The sequence below is a fragment of the Haemorhous mexicanus genome, chromosome 12, assembly GCF_027477595.1.
Source record: "Haemorhous mexicanus isolate bHaeMex1 chromosome 12, bHaeMex1.pri, whole genome shotgun sequence".
NCBI classification, from domain to species: domain Eukaryota; kingdom Metazoa; phylum Chordata; class Aves; order Passeriformes; family Fringillidae; genus Haemorhous; species Haemorhous mexicanus.
The window spans coordinates 8,579,402-8,600,766 of record NC_082352.1 but is presented as its reverse complement, the minus strand read 5'-3'; the positions used below and the strand labels follow the sequence as shown (position 1 = coordinate 8,600,766).

General features: G+C 47.3%; 1 protein-coding gene across 1 annotated transcript; it reads left to right on the top strand.

The window, feature by feature from the left end:
- The first annotated feature begins 1,537 nt into the window (after positions 1-1,537).
- VSTM2B (V-set and transmembrane domain containing 2B) lies at positions 1,538-21,235 on the top strand. The gene is made up of 5 exons (XM_059857023.1): positions 1,538-1,975; positions 2,598-2,782; positions 4,365-4,394; positions 5,209-5,626; positions 20,808-21,235. The coding sequence occupies exons 1-5, from the start codon at positions 1,903-1,905 to the stop codon at positions 20,894-20,896; spliced, it is 795 nt and encodes a 264-aa protein (XP_059713006.1). The 5' UTR covers positions 1,538-1,902; the 3' UTR covers positions 20,897-21,235.
- Positions 21,236-21,365: the final 130 nt, after the last annotated feature.

Sequence of the window (21,365 nt, the reverse complement as noted above, 5' to 3'; positions counted from 1 at the left end):
TTCCTCATGTCCTGGTGGGTGGAGCACTGCCTGGGGACTCTGGCACAGTGACAATAAAACCTCCTGCAGTGATAGGTGGCCCGAGGCCACATGTGAAAAAAGGAATAATGCTGGGTGAAGCACACTGAGCTTTTGGGTGAAAAAGCAAAGTGTCACCAATTATTACACAATTTAATTAAACAGTGTTTACTAGTTTCTCTGACTGGTTTCCACCTGCCTGGGGAACTGGGCCTGCCTGGGGCAGGATTTAGGCTCCCAGTAACCAATCTGGAGAAGGGCAAGTTGCTCTTCAGGCCAATTGTCATAGACCTGCCAGAGGACTGTCACAGGATTTAAGTCATGGTAAGATCAGTAGGAATGGCTGAAAATGCTCTGAAGAAAAAAAATTTCCAGCAAGAAGTATTGATTTGATGCAGTTTGGATATTCTTCAGAACTGTGTGAATTTTACTGGAACTTCCTGATGGAAACCTTGCAAAGGTGGGTTTGCCTAGCAGGGAGCCAGCAGCTGGCAGGGTCCAACCTCCACTAGAGAATTTTTTGATGGGACAGGGCGGTAGCTGGGGAACTAGAGACTAGATCAAGGCTGGTCTGATTTAGTTATTCAAAAAGAGAATGCTCACAAATATTTTGTTCCATAGAAATCTTCATACATATTTTTTATGGTATAGAATGCAACCATTAAAAATATAAAGGAAATTTTCTGTGGATCTTAAAACACGTCCCAGGCCATCACAGTCATTAAATAAAGATGTGACTGAACAAAATGGAGACTTCTAATGGAATTTCTGGGGGGGGGGGGGGGGGAAGGGCAAATATTTTAGAAATGCACCTCAAATTTATTAAAATACAGCTCCCACGCATTAGTTACTGCAAAAATCAAATTCTGCTTATGATTTATACTCACTGTAATGACTTTAGTGATGACTTTTCATGCTTCTATTTTTTAATTGGGACATTAGCCTGAGAAACATGGAAACGTTTTCTTGTTTTGTTGCTGTTTTCTAAATCAATAGGAGTGGGTTTTGTTGTTGTTATTTTTGTTGTTTCCTTAATGTATTTTAACAAGTACCAAAGGCAGCGAGTTCGGGAGGCTGACAGCAGCCAAACGATCCGCCGCGGGCACGCAGCCCAGGAGGAGCCCCGGGCGGGGATGGGGCAGCCGCGAACAGCAGCGCCTTCATTGCTGCGCGCTCAGGTGCCTCGCAGGTACTTCCAGCGCCAGCCGGGGCCGGAGCGGAGCGGGCCGGGCAGCGAGCGAGCCCCAGCGGCTCCGCGGGTCCCGGGGCGGCGCCGGGCGGGGCCTGGCGCGGGGGGCGGGGCGGGGCGCGGGCGGGGGCCGGGCCCGCGGGGCAGCTGCGGCCGGGGCCGCGCATCCATCGGATCCACGGCATCCATCGGCCGGGCGGGGAGAGGCGGGCTCGGGCTGCCGCCGCCTCCCCGCGCAGGGGCAGAGCCCGCGACGGGCGCACGGCGGGCGCTGCCCGGGCGCACCAGGGGAGGGGAGGCTCGTCCCCGCCGCCGCCGCCTCGCTGGACATCGCGGCGAGCTCCGGGCGCGGAGCGCTCCGTGGGATGGGGCTCGGAGAGGCGCCCGGCGTCGCCTCCTCGCTCTCGGGCTGCGGGAGCCCCCACGCAGCGCAGGGCAGTTGAATCCCGCCCGCGGTGGAGAGAAGGAGCGGGACGCGATTTTGTTGCTGCATTCCCAGAAACGTCGCTTCCACCTGCGAGCGAGTTTGAGCAGCCGGCTGTGGATTTTATATTTGCTTCTCCGCAAACCGAGGTTAGCCGGGAGGCTTTGGCTTTTTGGGAAGGAGCCCTGCCCCGGCCCGCTGTGTGCGATGGATTGAGGCGTGCCCGGCTGCGCCCCCAGCCAGGTCCCCGCCCGCAGCCCACATCGATGCGATGGAAAGTCGGGGGCTGTTCTGCACCCTTTGTTACCTGATGTTCAACGCTCCTCTGCTGTTCATTGTCACCGGTGAGTAGGGAACTTCGGCCTCCTCCCGCGGCGATGCGCCGCTCCGGGCACAACTTGCTGGCGGGAGGCTGCGGGGCCGTCGGGGCTGCGGGGCCGCCCGTCCGCAGCCGAGCCGCAGCCGCCCCGCTGCTCCAGGCCCGGCCTCCCCGGCGCGTTCCCATCGCCGGGCTGGGGGCAGGGAGCTGCCCGGGCGGGCTCTGGCAGAACAAGGTGGCACTGTTGGGCCGCAGCTGCCGGCAGCGCGCAGCGGAACGGAGCGGGGCGCGGCGGGCGCGCAGCCCGGGACAGTCCCCGCGCCGCTCGGCGGGAGGGGACAGTGGCACGCCGGTGGCCCTGCATCAAGCCGAGGGCTTTCTTAGAAGGACCAGGGGGTTTTTAAGTCCTCTTCAAACTTTCCACTGAAGCCGCGGCTGCAGGGTGACGGGGGCCGGCTCGGCCCTGTCCCGGGTGCGCAGTCCTGGATGCTCTGCTCGCCCTGGGGTCCCTGGGCTCCAGGAAACCTGTGCCGCGGTCAGCGCTTAGCTCTTGAGCTGAAGCAGCTCACGTTAGACTGAAAAGGACTGATCTTGCCTTTTAATCTCTCTCATTAACCAGCCCTTGTAACTCTATCTTCCCCTCCCAGCTACCTTTACTGAAGTTCCCAAAGATGTGACTGTTAGGGAGGGAGATGATATTGAGATGCCTTGTGCTTTCCGAGCCAGCGGATCCACCTCTTACTCCTTGGAAATCCAGTGGTGGTACCTTAAAGAACCAGCCAGAGAACTTGCACACGAATTAGCCATCAGTGTCCCCGGCAGCAGGAGCAAGGTAATACATTGCTATGGAGATACATCTCTTCATCAAATGCAACACGCTTAGGCAGTGATCAGAATAAACTTAGCATTCTCAGAGTGCTTCCTCTGCTCAGTGCCAGCCACCAGTAGGAAGCACCAGTGTGCCCAGGCCCTCTGAGGAATGCAGGAGTACAGGGCATGCACCATGAGGGACTTCATGTCAGGAAAAAACATCAGCGCTTTAAGGACTGTAAACAGAAAATGATAAATGTTCCACTGCAAAATCAGCAATGAGGTCCCAAGAAAAGCTGTTGTATGAAGTGTGGACAAGCCAAAACCAGTGCTTCTGTGGACTGAGCTAGGAAGGTGGGAAACTATATCACTATAAAAGGTGGGAGAGCCTCTGCTCGCTGATAGTGCAGAGAAAGGCATGAGGGATACACCTCTCTGTTGGTACACTAATGTGGTACCAGTCTGCACCTACAAAGGCACAGTTACTTGTCCACGTCCACACTTGTGTCCATATCTGAAGCTCAGCAAGATGTTTTCAGTCAGATGTAGCAATTAAAATGCATGAAGCAGAGTTAAATCTTGAGTGCCTTTTGCCCTCCCCCTAGGAAGCTGCTTGGTCTGAGGGCAGGCTTTAGTCTAAATTTTTCAGCTGCATTTCCCCAGCATAAGCTGGTTCATTCTACACCCCTCCCCACCAGAGCAAAGACAACTTGCAGGTGCCAAACAGGGCTGTACAAGGAGTGGGGTAAAGCAGGACTTTGAGGCTGTGTTGCCCTACTGTGCAGGACATGTCATCCTCCCCAGCCCCCGTCCTCTGTGCCAGCAGGGTGGCCCGTGGCAGCCTCTGTGCGTGTGCCAGCTCCCCTCTCTGTGGCACACTTGTTTTCCTGCAGAGCTCAAATAGAGATGCAAAGCATATAGACACTGAGCTAATGCGATGCCGCCTAGCTGGGGAAAGTGTAAGTCAGTTGTCAGACTGGGAAATAAATCGCTCGGATTTAAATGTCTTCTTTAACCTTATATAAAAACTGTGAGCTGCTTTTACAATAAATGATGACAGAGCAAGCCTGGAGAATGATGACCGTCTCCCTGAGAGGCGTATCAGTGAGGTCTGAGGCATCACTTAGGTTTACCGTGGTTGGCTGGAGACAAAAACATAACCAAATATGAAAAGTGCTGCGTGATACCTGCTCCCAGGGTGTTTCAGGACTGAAGCTCTGCCCTGAGCCATGCAGCATCCAGCTTGCCCAAGCCCTTCCCTGCTGTGCTGCTGGTGAAGCGTCTTCCCCAGTGTTTGTCAGCGACTGTGAGCAGCAGAGCATGCAACAAGCATTTCTTTGGCTGCCGTTCGCACCCTTGGGGAAGGCAGTGCTTCTGTGGGGCAGCATGGGAACTTTACCCAAACAGTCCTCCCAGCTGAGCACTGGTTTGCTGTCTTCCCCATCACCTGGGGAACTGCCCTGAGCCGCACAGGCTGTGTGAATGGCAAGCTGAGAAAGTTGCATCTATCCATGTCCTGTCCTTCCACCGGGGTGGGAATATAAGCATCCTGTTGATGTGCTGGCAGCGCTGAGTCTAATTGCCCTTTTTTTCTGTTCTTTTAGGTAGCAAATAAGGATGCAACCAAAATCAGCGTAAGTGCAGCTCGAGATGGGTGCACACCCCTCCTCCCACGCACGTGGGATTTACTGCATGCCCCCCTCATTTCCTGACACACGAATGCAGCTGGTGTCACTGGCAGCCGCGCTCCTGCAGCACGGCGGGAGTGTGGCACGTTTCCCCTCCTCAGTGTGCCGCGGCTCGAGACGTTGTTACCATCTGTTGCTGGTTTTGCAGTCACGTCCCATTCCTTGCAAATCCAGAGGAGGTGACGCTTGCCTTACAGCCCTTCCTTAGCCACGTTGGAAAAGGACTGTGGGCCAAATCGGAAGAGAATCTTGCATTTTTCCCCAGCCTTCTGCAACCCCCAGTCGCCTGAGGCGACCCCTTCCCTGGCTGTCCCGCAGGAAACCCGCCCCTTTTCCTGCCATGCGGCCCGGGTGCCGCTGCCCCTCTCCGCGGTGCTGAGCACACGGGGCAGCTCCTTGGACCCGGAGAGGGGACCCTGCCACCAGCCGGGCTTGGCTCGCTGCAGCAGGCGGGGGACGACCCCCGGGGGCTGCACTTTCTCCGGGGGGGCTCGGGCCGGTTGGTGAGGGCTGGGGGGGGCGAGAGAACCCCGCGGGGGCTGGTGGCAGAGCGCTGTCAGTGACAGCTAAGGGGGGGAGCGTGGGAACGATGGGGACGGAGCTGGTTGTGGATAGCCCCCGCGAGGTGGGGCTTCAGCAGCGGGGCGCCGGGCTCTGTCCGCTGCTCTGGGGGAACCAGCCCGGCTCCGTGCTCTGGCAGCGGAGGGCACGGCGCTGGGCCAGCCCGCTGAGGCCGTGCCGGCCGTGCGCTCTCTTGCAGACGGTCCGCGTCCAGGGCAACGACATCTCGCACCGGCTGCGCCTGTCGGGCGTGCGGCGGCAGGACGAGGGCGTCTACCAGTGCCGCGTGTCGGACTACAGCGACGACGAGACGCAGGAGCACAAGGCTCAGGCGCTGCTGCGCGTCCTGTCCCGCTTCGCCCCTCCCGACGTGCAGGCGGCCGAGGCGGTGTCGCACATCCAGAGCGGGGCGGCCCCGCGCCGCCACGGCCCCGCCGCCCGCCCCACGGCCCCGCCCGGCCCCGCCAAGCGCCCGCCGCCGCCGCCGGCCCCCGCCCCGGGCGGCACCGCCGCCAGCACCGCCGCCACCGCCACCGCCTCGACGGCGGCCGCCGCAGCCTCCTCGGCCTCGCCGCCGCCCGGGCAGGCCGCCATCCTCCGCCAGCAGCACGGGTCAGGTAGGGCGGGGGCGGGAGGGACCCCGTTCCCGCACGGCACGGAGCCCCGGCACTGCCAGCGCTTGCGGGTCGGGCACTGAGACCCCGCTGCCGTGGGGGACTCTCGCTGCGACGCTGAAACTGAGTAATTGCACTCGAGGCTGTTGGCAAAGTGCACTTAGGGTGTCCCAAAGGCCGGGACTGTGCCTTGCCCCTGGACAGGAGGCACAGGGATGGGGAGATGGGTCCGAGTACAAGGCTGGGACCTGCATCCCTTTGTCATGCCTCACGGTCAGAACCCCTTTGCAGCGTCTGAAACAGTAGCTTCAGCCTTTGGTGAGCGAAACACCATGGATGTTCTGCCGAGAATTTAGATTTGCAGAGAATTCAGATCAGTGAGTGGCTTACAGGGCTGGTTGTCCCTAGCAGATGCAAGGCCTGTGCAGAGCAGGATGCAGATTCAGAAGGGAAATGTCAATTGCTGTGTAATGAGCTCCACGTCTGAATTAATGGCAGGATAAGAATTGGAGATACAGTGCTCTATAACGTTTTCCAAATGTAAACATCATGCTAATGCTGATTGTCTATCAGTTAATACTGTATTAAGTTATTAATGCCACATTACCATATTGCAGTTTGCCAGAGAAGGCAGTTATAAACCTTTATTTATCCAATGACAGGCATGTCTGGGACAAAGAACACAGTCTTAAATCCGCATTGCTAAAGTGTTTCAAGCTTCAGAGGTGTGGTGCTGCTCTGGCTGGGCTTCAGCTCTTCTCTCAGCCACTGTCACTTAACTAATGTTGAACAAATGTCCCTGCCAAGTTATCTGTGGGAAAGGGAAACAGTTTTATGCCACTAACTGTGCAGGGAAGGCCCTGAGCTCCCCTCTCTGCTGAGTCTCTTCTGACGCAGATTCATAATCTTCACGCAGGGAAGTTCACACTTCTTTCTGATACCCCTTCACACTTTCTGGGCAAGCAGCTGCAGGTTTTGGCTCCCAGTAATGGAAATCATTCCTATATGGGTCACTGTGACCTGCTGGTGCTTTACAGGTGCTGTGTTTTAGGTGGTTACTGCCTTTTCCTGTTTTCTGAATAATTTAGTTTCTTTCTTCTGTAGAAATACATGTGAAAGTTAGATTTTACTCCTTATCATTCCCAAGACTGAGCTGGTTGTTCATTGCTGTCTAGTGGTAGATAAAGTGACAGTTCCTGAGATCTAACTACAGGTGCTTGTGGGCATTTAAAGAAGATCATTTTGCTTTTGCTGAATCCACTGACCCCAAGAAATTAAACCAGAGGGTCATGATCTATCGTTTTTTGTTTGGAAATATCTGCTTTTCTCCTGGGACCCCAGGGCTGGGGCTTGTTCTCATGTTTCCTCTGCACTCTGTGACTGTGTGAATTCCTGCAGTGTTTTCCATGCTGACAGTAGAGGCTGGCTTTAGGACTTGGAGCACTGTGCACCCTGCCTGCTGAACCCAGAGCTTATGTGGTGCATATGAACTGAAACCAGGACAGTGGAAGTGCAGCGGGCTCAGTTCCACGTCAACAGATGGATGTGAGCGTGTGCTGCCAAGACAGCATGTCACATATGCCTGTGAGGGCAAGACCTCCTGCCCAGATCAGCTAAACTGCTGTCTGTCCTGATTTTTTACATGTCTGTGGTTTGGGGTATGGCACTTCTGCATCATTTCTAGGCTGCAGAAAATAAATCTGAAAATAAACTGGTAGTGTTGTGGCCAGCAGTGGAGGTAATGGAATGATTTAAATCAGTGAAAAAGGTAGCAGAATACAGAAAAACATCTAATGGGGGGTCTCCAGGTGGAGACTGATGCTGAAGGCTACAAAGCTGGCTAAACAAAAATCTGGTGCTGTGAGCTCCCTGCTGGGCACACAGGTCTCTGTGAACAGTGCCACTCCGTGGCAGCTCCAGTGCTGGAGAAATCTAAATCAGACTGTTCCTGTTCCTGTACTGACTTAAAAAGGTGTAAACCTGCTTTTGTCCCCATAAGAGGGATGTAATTAATCGTGTGTTTTGGTATGGTCCTCTTGTAGAAATAATGCCTTTTCACTCTGCTTGAATCAAGATCTCCCTGGATAACAGGCTTCCCCCTGGTTTGTTGTAATTTCTGGACCTATGGTAGTTTGGAGCTGCCTGTACTTACGAATCAATAGAACATCAGTCATAGCATGGCTTTGAAAATTTGTTGAACTTGAAAATTCCTCAAAAATTCCTGATTCAGGTGCTTTCTGGACTGTAACTGCCTGAGTCTCGTTACCACAAGGTGTCTCTTTGGTTGCTCCCGGGAAGCAGATTGCTGCTGCCCCAGTCCCCATCTCCTGGGTAGAAAGACTGTCTGGGACAGGGATTTGGCCTGAAGCAGAGAGACAGCCTCAGTAGAGGCAAGAAGTCTTCCCTAGACATGAATTGAATGAGTCTCATCTGACCTGGATAGAGAAACCTGGATAAAATATTAACATGGCAGTCAGTGTGATGAGGGCTTAGAGGAGGAAAGGGAAGACTGGGGTCTCCAGTGCTGCCACTCGGGTTGGATAAGCACTAAACTTTCTTCAAAATGTCCTCAAAGAAAATGACATCTTAGACCTTCTAAGTTTCCCATTTGTATGTTAAAGGGGTGTTCTTTAGGGCTACAGCTAGGTGCAGTAATTATTGTTCTCCATAAAGAAAGCAGTTGCTTTATAGGAAATGAGGTTTTTTTCCTTTTATTTACTTCTGGGAACTAGAAGCCCTGTTTTGAATCCACCCCCAAGGCTGTGTTGTAACTGGTTTTCCACCCAGCAGGGCCAACAAATCCAACTAAATCTTTGTTCACGTGGTGTTTAGACTGCAGGACCTAACCTTGTGCTGCTGTATGAGTTATATCTGCATAGCACTGTAATACACATGCCTCATTATCCTATTTTGAGCTCCATAACACATACAGATAAGTGCTTGCACCAAATCTGTGTGTAATAATTGAATAGTCTGATACATTTACAGTATTTAGCATTTCTAAGTCTCTTCCTTGAACACAGGGATATTTCCTCTGTATAAAAGCAGAAATGTGGTTGAACAATGGATTTGCTATCAGCGATTAAGAAGCATCCTCATTTAAAACACTGGAGAGTTCTGCCTGAGAGCTGATGGCATGGCACTAGCTACAGTGTCCTGCATGAATTGGCCTCTAATCCTATTTTCCTTGCAATAGAAATCTTCCCAATACTTTCAGTGTAGTAAGAGAGGGCCTCTATGTACTTGGATTCCATTAAACATGATTATAGATCAAATGCTACACTGGGATGTGTCTGCAGGGCTCTTGTTGACTTCAGCTGCTGCCCCAGCCATGCACCATGGAGAAGTGTGATTCTTTACATCTTCTAAGTGAACTGAAAAATGAATTTATTAGGATAAATGTGTCAGTTACTGAGATTATTTAAGGAGCAAAGAGTCTCATCTGACAGACTGGGTATAAATAGAAAATCCATTGTTTTGAACATCATTAGAAATGGTATTTGCCTGAAGTTTGTGTCAGCATTATGGTATCTCGGGCAATAGATCCAGTATAACTGAAAAATTGACCAATATGCCACAAATATTAGCTATTTAAACAGAATTTTATCTGTGATGTTTAAACAACCATATAAAAACTTGGTGCTGTGGTCTCATGGAAGCCTAGAAAATGGGATTTGGGCTGTGAGGAGACAAAGACCTGCTGGCAAGAACATTTTTAACACTATCAGAGAAGCAGTCATCCCTGTGGTTCTAAATGAAATAATATTGAGCTTTTAGTTTAAATGCTTGTACACAAACGGAATCTTACACTGTAGGAGAAAAATAGGGGTGAGCAAGTGAAAGTTTACACAGTTGTTATTGCTTGGAAGTGCTCCTGGTTTTTACTGGGTAGAGTAGAGGGGATGCAGGACCATCACTGAGTGAAACACACGGTATCTCATTCTCAGGAAGTTTGTAGTCCAAGTGTTTGAGACAGATAAATGACACAAGAACAATAACTGACTTTGTTGAGTCGTGTGACAGCTCTGAAATTAAATATGAAAACTTAATTTCAGATCTTCTAAATTTAAGTCCAGGGCCTTAGTCGTGAGACTCACTTTGTCATCTGATGGTGCAGTAATAAACAAGGATCTTCATCCTGACCTCCTGGGAAGGAAATTGACTGCATTATATCCTACCAAATAGTCTCCAAAATGAGTGCCTGTGTATTGGCTTGGGGGCAATTTTTAGTTTAACTTCTGAGCAGAATGCAGATCAGACATGGCAGCTTCCAAATTCCCTTTTATTTGTTTGATCTCCAGCCTCAAAGCTCAGGAGTGAAAGCTTTAAATAAAATAAACAAAGATGGGAGTGTGAAACAAGAAGCTCTAGGAGGAGCACAGGCTCATGTGTTATGCACAGATGAAGTGGTCATGGCAAGGAAGAACACAAATCTTCACTCCATGCCTGTTCCTCCCCTCCTCAAAGCCTTTTATGTGCGAGGCAGGAGGAGCTCTGCTCCTGGGCTGCTTGGCCAAGATCAAGCAGCAGCAGCAGCAGGTCCCAGCCCTGCAGCCTCGGTGCCCGTGGTGCTCAGCAGAGCAGGGCGGGCTCAGCCAGCCCACCTGGAGGCAGGAGGCACGGGGAGACTCAGATCTCTGTGCTGCACTAGCATGCAAGAGACCTGTGTGTGCAGCTCAGAGACAGCAGAGCAAGGAGCACAGGGATTTATTGTGTGCAGAGCTGTGGCTGGTTAGGAGCACTCTGTGCTTGGGTTTGGACTAACTTTGAGGTAAGGGTTTGAGTTCAGGGCTCTCCTGGCTTTGTCAGGGCTTTAATGACTCTCTGCTAGTTGGAGACACAGCCTGTGGAGCTCGTTTATGTTTGATAGATGAACAGTACATGAAATGGCAAGCAAGGAAAGTCTGTGAGGCTGTTTGGCTCAGGCTCCCTGCCTTTCCCACTCAGTAATGTCTGGGTCTACTCCACTTCCCTTGTGCTTTTTATGAGACCATGTATGAGCTCAATTCTGATGTTACTTGTAGTTAAATGCAACCTGGGTCACGTCACATTTTCCTTTACATTAAATAAAGTAGCAAGACAGGGGCCATAACTGAATTATCAGGCTGACCTCCTAAATGTCACTGGATAAAAAACATGCAAAAAGAATTCTCATTAAATACACATCACTAGCACTTTAATATCTAGGCAAATTAGACTGCTTTGGGGACAAGTGAGGTCAAATATCTTCTTTTGTGTCTGTGTAATGTGGATTAATTCTCGAACTGGACAAAAGCACTAACTGCTGCACTGTGTCACCTCATTATCTAGGGCAGAAACAAGCTGTGCCTGGGTGTTTTTGTACTGTGGAAATGCAATTTATTTGAGTAACCTCCTTTCAGCGGTTCTTGCTTGCTCCCCAGAGGACAGACCAAACTGTACTAACCTATTCTACTCCAGCCTGTTCAGTGCCCTTGAAGAAATCCGAATATTATTTGAATTTCTTTGAAATCTTTAAGTTATAGATGAAAAAGTCTTCTAAAAATATTACTAAACACAACAAAGGGTGTATTACAGGTCCTTTTAGTGACTATTGAAGCTGTATCTAACACCTGTCTAGATTTCTGTATAAGATTGATTCATTAGTGAGTGAGAATTAGAATTTTATATGAAGAAAGGCTCAGTGCACCCACATGTGTTTTTGCATGAGCAAACAGCATTTGGGGCAGGAATACATATGTAGTGCTAGTTCTTTATGCATGATTTCAATAGATACTTTGCAAAGCACAGTCTTGGTTTGCAGCAGCAGCTAACTTTGTATCTTTTATGAGAAGCAGTAATTGTTACTCACTCCCCACCTCTGCTATACCGGTGCAGCTTTACTGATGTATAAACTAATTCTTGAACGGTGCTGTCGATTTATATAGGTCCCTAACAGTTTAAAGCTTAGCAGTGGTGGCAAAAAGAAATACCCAGACAGCCTTACTGGTACTGGTTTTGAGAAGGCTTTTAGCAGTGTGGGCTGTAGTTGGGAAGCAAACACAAAGTAGCCTCTGCCAGGAAATGAATCTTACTGTAGTCCTGTGTAGGTGTTTCTTTTTTACTTAAGAGAGCCTGACAGGACTGTGCTGGCAATAAAAGGAGGTTGCTTTGGATTTTGATTTAGCTTTGCTAAAGCAGTAAGAATGCTGTCAGGCTCACTATTGCTGTTTACTATGTGTTTTTTAAAATTAGATAATGGTAGAGCAGTCCCATATGTCAATAATAAACAGTTCAAGTAGGTTTGTATTGGAAAAAATGGGGTTGTCAGCAGAATGGTATTATTTGTCACAACAGCAGCTAACAACCAAGCACTTTATATTGCTAGGCTGTTATCAGCTGGGAGGCAATTTTATTAGCTGGAAAGAAGAGCAGTTTGGCAGAACAGCAGCCGTGCTCAGCAGAGGGGTCTGTGTGAGCCAGCACGGGCTTGTGCTGGGCTGGAGGAGGGAGCTGTGCTCACAGAGCAAAGGAGCCCAAGCACTCCCCACAACAGCTGCTCTCACCCTGCCCCTGGCTGGGAGGGATGCCTTGTGAAGGCTGACCTAGAACAGAGACTGGACAGAGCTAAAGAATAAAGTAGGTATTTATTAGGAGGTCTCAATAGATCTACTCATGCAGCACAACCCAAAATGGCTACAAAAATGGACGAGTGGTCATGGGGTCTCTCACTTTTATAAGTTCTCATCCATTAGTGCATTGGAGCTAATTGTCCAATTACAGCTTTACCTTTGAAGTCCAATCCTTCTTGTTTTCTCTCTTTGGTCCTACCATCGTTTGTGCTCTTGGGTGTGAGATCTGGATCAGCTGTCCTTGGTCCCCAGCTAGAGAGGGAATTGTTTTGTCTCCCTACTCTGTGAAGAGAGCTCACCATCCCCTAACATGAAACCCAGACCCACACACTAAAGCAGCACAGAATCTGAAAAATAGAAAAGCTAAGGCCTGAGGCATCAGGAGCAGGGCATCCCTGTGTGAGCAGGGAGAGGCTCTGACTTCCAAAGCAGGCAGAGCACAGGGAGCTCTCTCATGTCTTCTATGCCTGTTTTGTTGCCATGCTGCTGGAGGAGTTAGGAGACATGGCAATCTATCACCTGAGGACATGGGTTAGTGGTACACAGCGTGGTGGTGCTGAGCTCATGGCTGGCCTTGGTGATCTTACAGCTCTTTTCCAACCTCACCAATTCTGTGATTCTGTGGGTAAAATTCATCAAACTGATATAATTAGAAATAGTTTAGTGCTTCATAATTTTTAAAATTGGTGTGCCAATCTGGATCCCTCTCACACAGAGGAGCTAGAGATTTCACATGTACAGAGGGTATTGAGCAATGTCCCATGTCCACAGTTTTGTCAAATAACCCCTTGCTGCTTTATTCTGCAAAGCTTGGCATCTCTTACACCTAGGGCACAGCAGAGTCTTTAGTTAACTAACATCTAGCAAATATCAGTCACTGGAAATGTTTGGAGGGTCTCTGTATTTGTGGGTCAGTCCCAAAATGCTGCTGTTTGTTTATAGCAAAAAGGTGATCCCTTCTTTATTGAAATCACAGGCTCTGCTTTTTTTCCAGGCACATGCTCTCAGTACAGCCATTTCTCGTGTGTCATCATGCATTCTGCTAATACACTTATCTCTGGTTTTTTAATTATGGACAGGATAGGGTTATTTAAAAAAAAGAAAAAAATCCTTAATCTGCACTTGCATCTGCTTAAGTTTAGTAATTCTGATTGGAGTGATAATTACAACTACATTAGCAGCTTGTTCCTAATCCTGCTCAAGTCAAAAATACTCTAAAAACAGTGAAGTGAGAACCACAGGGTCATCATCTTTATTTCTGGGTGACAAATATTTACAACTTGTATCAATTACAGAATGTGAAATCTGTGGTTCAGTCCAGTGGGACTCATTGCTAGTCTTTTTATAAAGTTCCTCTGTGACCATATCTAGCTTGCCTGCTTTTCTGCAATGCAACTTTTTAGTCCTCCTACTTTTAATGAAAAACCTGAGAATATGCCCCAAACTTGCTTCAAAGCTCAGCAGCTGAAACCAGCTCCCAGTATTTTTCATTGTCTCATGCTCTGGGCAGTTTGAGTTCTGCTTTTGCTACTTATGTGTATGGATATGCTCTGGAATTGCTCACATAATAGTACAGAAGAAGGAAGTGTAGGACTGGCTGCTTATTTACCACCTGAACTACCACTCATTCAGTTACTTATTTTTCTCTGTATTTTAAATCAGAATTCATTTTCCACCAAATTTCATTACAAAGAATTTTGTCTGTCTCGCTATTTAACTTTCAGGGAGTGAATTAATGGTTCTTGGTTTTGTTAAGTTAATTTTAGATCATGGAACTGCAGAAAATTCTGGAAATTAAAACAAATTCATAGATGCATGGTTTAAGTGCTGTAATAAGATGTTTGGCAAGGAAAGATCTTTTCACTTATACCAAAGCAGAAATCTGCTTTGTGAGGGTAATACAAACTAGAGACCAGCTGCAGGTCTTAAAAGAGGAAAGTTACTGGCTTATTTAAATGCAAACCAATAGAAAGAATTTGAACTGTACAATCTATATGGAATGAATGACTCATTTTAAGCATTCTGCACTTCTGTTCTCCATTGACACCGTCCAGAGCAGTGTTTCCTTTTGGAGCTTGTTATCAGTTACTCCTGCTGTTGTCTTGAAGTTACTCTTTAATTTCTTCCAAGTGGAGATTTGGTGTGGTTGGGTGGTTTGTTTGGCTCTCTCCAGTGTAGAAGAGATCCCAAGAGCAGCCCCCCCAAGGGCCTGGCTCCCTCAGCTCAGCTGCTGCTCTCTGGGCTGTCTGTGGGCACTGCCTGCCCTCAGCACAGAGGTGTTCACAGGCACAGGGAGTGTTGGAAGAAGCAGAGGGAGGCTTTGGTTAGAGTGCTGATTGTTCTGTACACTTTTGGCTACCACAGAAGGGAAATGGGGATATTGAGGGAAAATATTTCCCATATTGTGTTACCCCTATTTCTTGTAACTTTAGTGGTAGTATTTTGCCAGTCTGTTGGCAATGAAAACTGCATATTTCTCTGGGAACCTAACACCAGAAGTATTTGTGTATAAATATAGGAGGATTTCTTGTTCCATACAGATATGCATTTCCCTGCATTCATCAAATCCACTAGTTCAACAACTCCTGTTAGTGAGAGCTGTTAATACAAAAGTGTTGTGCCTTGCAGACCTGCAGCAGCTGTGGAATGGGTCAGACCAATTGTCCATTTAATCCTGTGCCTTATGTCTAATGATGTCCTTATGATCCAGGAGAGGGAAGAGCCTCTGCAGAGGATCACAGGGCACTTGGCTGGTCTGCGTGCCATGAGCAATTTGGCAGGGATTGTCAGCACTAACATTTTAAGGAAAATTTGGCCTTAATGAGTCTCAGTTAAAATGAGCTCTGTTGAGGTCAAAATCCACCTCAATAGTTGCAGGTGCCCTATGAAGCACATCCCCAACTCCTCTACCATTGCCTGTGTCTGTCCTGTCCCACAGGCACTCACACATTGACTTCCAGCACAGCACTGCAGTGCTTCAGAAAATCAATACTGCAGAAGGAATATTTTTCTTCCCTTAGCTTCTTATCAGAACCAAACTTTTATTTCTGCATCATTTCCTTGCATGACTACACCTCTCTCTCATTTCCAACCAGTTTATTTGTTTTCTAATCTGTAGCCTTACTGCTACCATGCTAAAACACTAAAGTCTAAAACACCAAACATCTAAAACACCAGTTTTCTGTCCTAGGTGAACTTTTCAAGTTGTCACATCAAGAACAGTCAAAATTAAGCACCAGGCTGCTACAAGGAATTGGCTTTTTCCTCAAATATACATATTTTTCTACCTATTCAGGAAGTTTGCACTGTGCTGCAAACTTCAGAGCTTCTACAGAGATATCAAGCCTTAAATTCTGCCTCACCTCATTGTTTTCAGGTGAGTTTAGCCCAGCACATAAATAGATACAGGTGTGGGCAAGTAAATTATTGTAATTTAGTGTCCTCTTTTCAGGACTGCTAAATACTCCAAATGCAAATGGAATCCTATTTAAAATATTAAAACCTGTTGAATTTCCAAAACCAGGACAGGAGGCTTTCAGTAACTCTTGTAATGTGGGGTTTTGGCAATTCACCTCTAAATACAGGCCTCAATATTGCAGTGGATATTGTGAGGGAGAAGGTGGAGAAACAGTGAAACTCAGGTGTATTTGAGAAGACCTAAAATGATGACAACAGAGTTTTACAAAACTCTGGTCAGTGTCTTCTGGCCAGTAAAATTGCTTTCAGCTTCCTGGAGAGTTTGAGGCTGTGGTGTGGATAAGGAAGTGAAATGTGGGCATTATCATGAGGGTGTGGAGGGCAATGCTGGTAGTTTCACCTGGCTGTGTGAGAAGATTTACTCCTGACCTTAAAAACCTTGATGTCATGGATGAAGGAACAAAGCAGAATCACAAGCTTCTACCTGCATGGTTGTGTAGAAATAAAAACAGATGCTGACTTCTGTGAGGCATTTTCTTGCAATGAGTTATGGAAAGCTGTTCCAAAACTCAGCAAATCATAAATAAAAACTGTAGTGGATAGAAAACTAATTTTGTCATCATGCCTTCTAGGCAGGTTCAGTGGCAAGCAGAGCCCATGCAGTTGCTCATAAATATGTGGGAAGTCAGCACTGCTGAAATTAGCTCCACCAAAAGGCAGCTGAGGAGCTGTTTCTGGTTGTGCCTGGGCAGGATGATGCACAGCCAGCCAGGAGCAAGGGGGACACCACAGTTCAGTGGTTTTTTCTGTTGTACCAGTACTGCTCTGAACAACACCACCTCCTGTTCCATGCAGTGCTCTAGGGTTGAGCTGGGAGGATCTGCTAAAATCAGCACAGGCTCTGCATGCACTCCTGCACAGCATCCTGGAGAATTAGCTCCTGGGGAGAAGTGGGAATTTTAAGGCATTAAGTACAAAACAAAAGATAAAAAAAAGCAAAAAGGCAGTGTGTGGATTGTGCTGGAAGTACTTAAGAGTGGAAGGGTGGAAGTTTATAAGATCTTGTCTCAAACTGTGGAATAGTTCTAATGGGGTGTAGCTTATTATCTCTTTGGTTCAGTAAGTGTATAGTGACTTTAGAAATTTCAATTAAAAGCTTCTAAGAAGATCTTAGGTCTGAAGTTGGGGAAATTCAATTCAATGCAAGAGCTCCAAATGTATGTCAGTGAGTGAGAATCTGTTTTATCTAGGAGGTTATTGTTTGTAATGATCCTTGACTAGCAACCCATGTAAAACTCCATTTTTTCCATAGATACCAGAACAAGAACATGTATCAAGTGCAGTCCAAATTTGCTGGACTGACAGAACAGATCAATCTCTATGGCCACCTCTTAATGAAATGCCAGGTTTGAGTGCTTTAATTGGATATTGTTCTGTAAGGAAATAGGCCAAGGCTAACAGGTCACTGCATAAAAGGCACTACAGAGAAATGTCTCGTGACACTGCCAACCAGGGCCCCAGCTCCATCATCAATAGGCAGTCAGATTTTAGGTGTTATCTCATCTTTCAAGGAAAATAGGCTACTGATGTCTTTCAGCTTTTTATTATATGGGCCACTGCATTTTACCTCCATCTCAGAAAGAGACATCAAAGGACTTTTCAGATTCTTTCTAATAAGAAAAATAGGTGACTGCAGGAAACTGTGGGTTTTGACCATTGGTTAAATATAGCTTGTAAAAGAATCATCCCATTTTTTCTGGGTGTCACAAGTCACTTGGTTAATGTTTGTTTTTGATTGAACTGCTTTAAGTCAAACTGTGACTAACTCTGGCATAAAAATAATATTAACTAGAAAACTGCAGTAAAACACTATTATGTCATAAATTGCAAAAAAGGATGAGTGATGCCAGAGAGCAATTCACCATACACAAAGAGAACAATTTGTTCTTGTTCTGCATGGTGGTAGACTTTCCCTTTTGGCCATGAGCATATAAATATTTTAAGTTGAAAGTCTGTATAGTGATAAATAAGCTTGCAATAGCAGAACATCAAATGAATATTCAAAATATCAGTGAAATGTTTTCCTGCAAGTGTCTGTAGTCTGCAAGTAACTGTGTACTCCTGATTTAGGGTGTCTGGATAAGAACCCTCTCTTCTCTTACCTGGGTCAGTCACGTGTCCAGAGCCTCCTGCTCAAGCCCACATTTTGTTTGTTTACATCTTCAGGTGTAGCAATTTATTAACTAAAAGTCAAGACTTCCACTACTGCGGTAACAGCAGAATTGAGGACACTAAGTTCAGTTTGTTGTTGAAATTCTTTTTCTGGTCTGCTTATATTTAGAGGGAGGAGAATTCTGAAGTTCTGTGTGTCCAGTACTGCCTGAAGTCTTAGAGCAGAACAGCACTGAATCAGTATGAAAAAATGAAGCTTGTATGTGGTGTTCAGTAAGAATAATCACTTTCAAATAGTTTTTTTAAATATGTTTCATTTAACTGCTGAGATTCTGTTAACAGAGTCTGAACTCACATTCTGCTGTCAGAGAAGATGGAGAATATAGGTTAAAAACAACAGCAGTTTCTACAGAAGGAAAAGACAAAAGTTGGACTGTTTAATTCACAGTTCTGCATTGAATTTTAAACCAAAACTAGTACATAAAGGTAAAACCAACATAGGAATGATTTTGGTAGGCAGGCACACAGGTGCTGCAAGGAGTTGTGACTACCACTGCTTTCCCTTCAAAGCAGAAACCATCCTAAGCTGGTGTTCTGGCAGCCCTTCAGCGCCATAGTTGTGAGGACACTTGAGCTTCAAGAGCCCATTTCTCCAGGTTGAGTTTCTCAGTGTTTCCAGGGGAATTCCCCCTCACAAAAGCACATCTTGCTGTCTGAGCAACTGGCAGCAGCTCAGACTCAAGCCCTGTTCATTGAAAGCAGGGAAAGAATGGGTTCTCAGAAGAGAAGAATGGGTTCTTTCCCTAGCAGAGAAAGAATGGCTTCTCAGCACCCTCAGGTTTGATCATAGTAAATATCCAAGGCCAGCTCTTCCCTGCAGTGCTGGCCAGGTGTGGAATTGGCACGAATTTGGCACTGAAGTATGTGCAGCTGCCAGGAGTGTCAGCTGCTGCCAGGCTGCCCCTGCTATCCCCAGGCTCAGGGGACAGTGACAGTGCTTGGGGACTGTCCTGGGCTGGCCTTCTTGCAGCTGTGCCTTGTCCCAGAAGAGAGGACTGCCCTGCACACACTTCTAGTGTCTTTTTGCAATGAGTTACAAACTAACTCCTTTAGCTTCTGCAGTTAATTGTGTTTGTTAATGATTTTTCAGCTTTCAAAACAAAAATCCTGTCTTTATCTTAATACCTTGCTGTACTGTGCAGGCAGTCCTGAGCACGTGTTTGTGCATGCAGGGATTTAATTAAAACCTTAATAACTAAATAATCACCACACAGTCTGTGTGTCTGTGAGATAGCACTGTGGGGACATTTCTTGAGTCCCTCACTTGCACACCACACTGCTGTGTACTGTTTCTGATGCTGGGTAATCAGGCTCCAGCCTTGCTGGTGAGGTGTGTATAGATTACGAGGCAGCTGGAGCAGCGAGCCCAAGAGCAGTGCTTTGCTCAGGCACTGTTTGAGGCATTTCCTTTGATCATTTCCTTTCCTTCAGCCACAGCTGGGAGACACTCACAGGTTCTGGAGACCAAGACTAAAGTCTTCACATTACGGTGCCTGAAGTGAGTTTCCTAAACAGAAGTGCCCTGATTACTTTTCCAGAGATACAGAAAACTTATTTTTAAATTTTTCATGCTTTGCAAAGTGTCTCTCACAGTCTGGGTGGCAGTCAGTGTTTTGGGCATTGGTCACTCCTGTAGGTTGGGTGTTCAGCAGAGAGGAGCTCTCTCCCCAGGAGTCCCTCTGCACTTCAGCTGCAGGGCAAATTCCCACTGGACTCCTGCTTTTGTCCCACATCCATCCCCTGCTGGTGAAGCTGCACACACTGGTCCTCTCGTGGCTCAGGAAGGTGTCCCCAGGGACACTTGGCCTAGGCAGCTGGGTGGTCCAGCCTGGCCTTGTCTGCATGGGCTGAGCCAGGCTCAGGGAGCGCCAGGCACCTGTGTCCTGCCCTGCAGCAGTGGCAGGGGCTGCTCCAGGGAATGGGGCTGCTCCAAGCAATGGGGCTGCTCCAGGGAATGGGGCTGCTCTGCCTTTGCCCTTGCCCTTGCCCTTGCCCTTGCCCTTGCCCTTGCCCTTGCCCTTGCCCTTGCCCTTGCCCTTGCCCTTGCCAGCAGCACAGCAATGGCCATTTCAGAGGTGACAGCAGAGCCTCATGCCTGTGTGTCCTGCTCTCTTGGCTGAGCATGGCCAGGAGACCTCGGCCCCATGGCTCAGCCCTCCCATGCCAGAGAGAGAGTCCACACCACAATGCACACAGCAAATGTGTGCACACCTTTTTGTATCTTTTCAGCACACCTTGCTAGAAAATAGAAGAACTGAGGGAATATCTTGGTGTGCAGGGGTGTGAGGCAGGGACAGCCTTGGTGGCTGCAGCATGCAGTGGCTGGCCCTGGTAGCTGGGAGCAGTTGCCTCGGCGTGTCCTGCCCCATGAGTGAGCTCATCTCTCTCCTTGGGACAGGCTGACGGGAACAGATGTGTTCCACACCTGACCTCTGTTTTTCTATAGCTCCTGAGCACATTTTTAATTTAAAATTCTGCTCTTTCCCATAAAAGGTAAAGAAGATGTCAAGGTCTTGCTGTTCCCATTCCAAATGGAATGGGTTCATGTCCTGTTAATCAAGAAGTACAGACGCAGCATTTGTCATTTCCCTTTAAAGTAATGGGTGGTTGATACCTGTCATTTCTCAAGAAACTATATACCAGATTATGGTGTATTTATAGAAATCTCAATTGCTGGTAACTTGGCTGAAGCCAAGTTTAGGCATACCATTAGTAACACATAATGAAATGACCTCAGTGGAGTCAGATTTGGGAGGGGGAGGAAAAAGCTATTTGAGTTGAATAGCTTGAGGATGCTGTTTTACTATTAAAATTAAGCTTCTGACCCCTGGCACTGAAGTGATAAAAATGAATCTTCCTATATTTCTCTTTTGCATTTAATCTTCTATATTGGAAAAGATAAAAAAATCAAATCTCCTTCTCTCCCTTGTCTCTTTCTCTTCTAGGTACAGGACCTATTAATGCTACAGACCCACTCCTATACATGTCCCTGTTAATACTGCATAAGCTTGTACATTTATTAGTAAACCACTGACGGACTGCTCCCTCCACTCCTCCTCAGCCAAACAGAAAGGAACCTATTTAATAACAAACAAAACCCCTGAGAAAGAAATCCCTACCGTTTCAAAGATGGACAGAAAGAGACTGAAAGAAGCATGATAAATTCTACATGGGGGGAAAAACATATTTTTGGGGATGCCACAAGAAAGTAAACCACATAGAATAATGCATCTAGTTTCCAGACTCTATGGTGTAAAGCCCTGCTCTGTGCATGGCACTTATGATTTCTCTATTTTAATGTAATATTTTTTCTTTTCTAAACCTTTCCTCTGACTCTTCATTTTGCACGAACTGTTGAGCAGTTATCTTTATGACAATATGTAAAGATGTTGGGTCAAACCCTTCCTAAGAAAGGAAATATTTTTAGTAGATTATTGTGTTTAGGTTTTTTTTGGATTTCCTTTTTCTTTTTTAATTAAATTATTTCTTTTGGAGACATTAAA

Bases quoted from the DNA above. Each gene is read 5' to 3' on its own strand.
- VSTM2B (XM_059857023.1), top strand. From the start codon at position 1,903: ATGGAAAGTCGGGGGCTGTTCTGCACCCTTTGTTACCTGATGTTCAAC. The intron at 4,395-5,208 runs GTAAGTGCAGCT...GCTCTCTTGCAG, and splicing joins AGGATGCAACCAAAATCAGC to ACGGTCCGCGTCCAGGGCAA. The intron at 5,627-20,807 runs GTAGGGCGGGGG...TTTCTCTTCTAG, and splicing joins CCGCCAGCAGCACGGGTCAG to GTACAGGACCTATTAATGCT.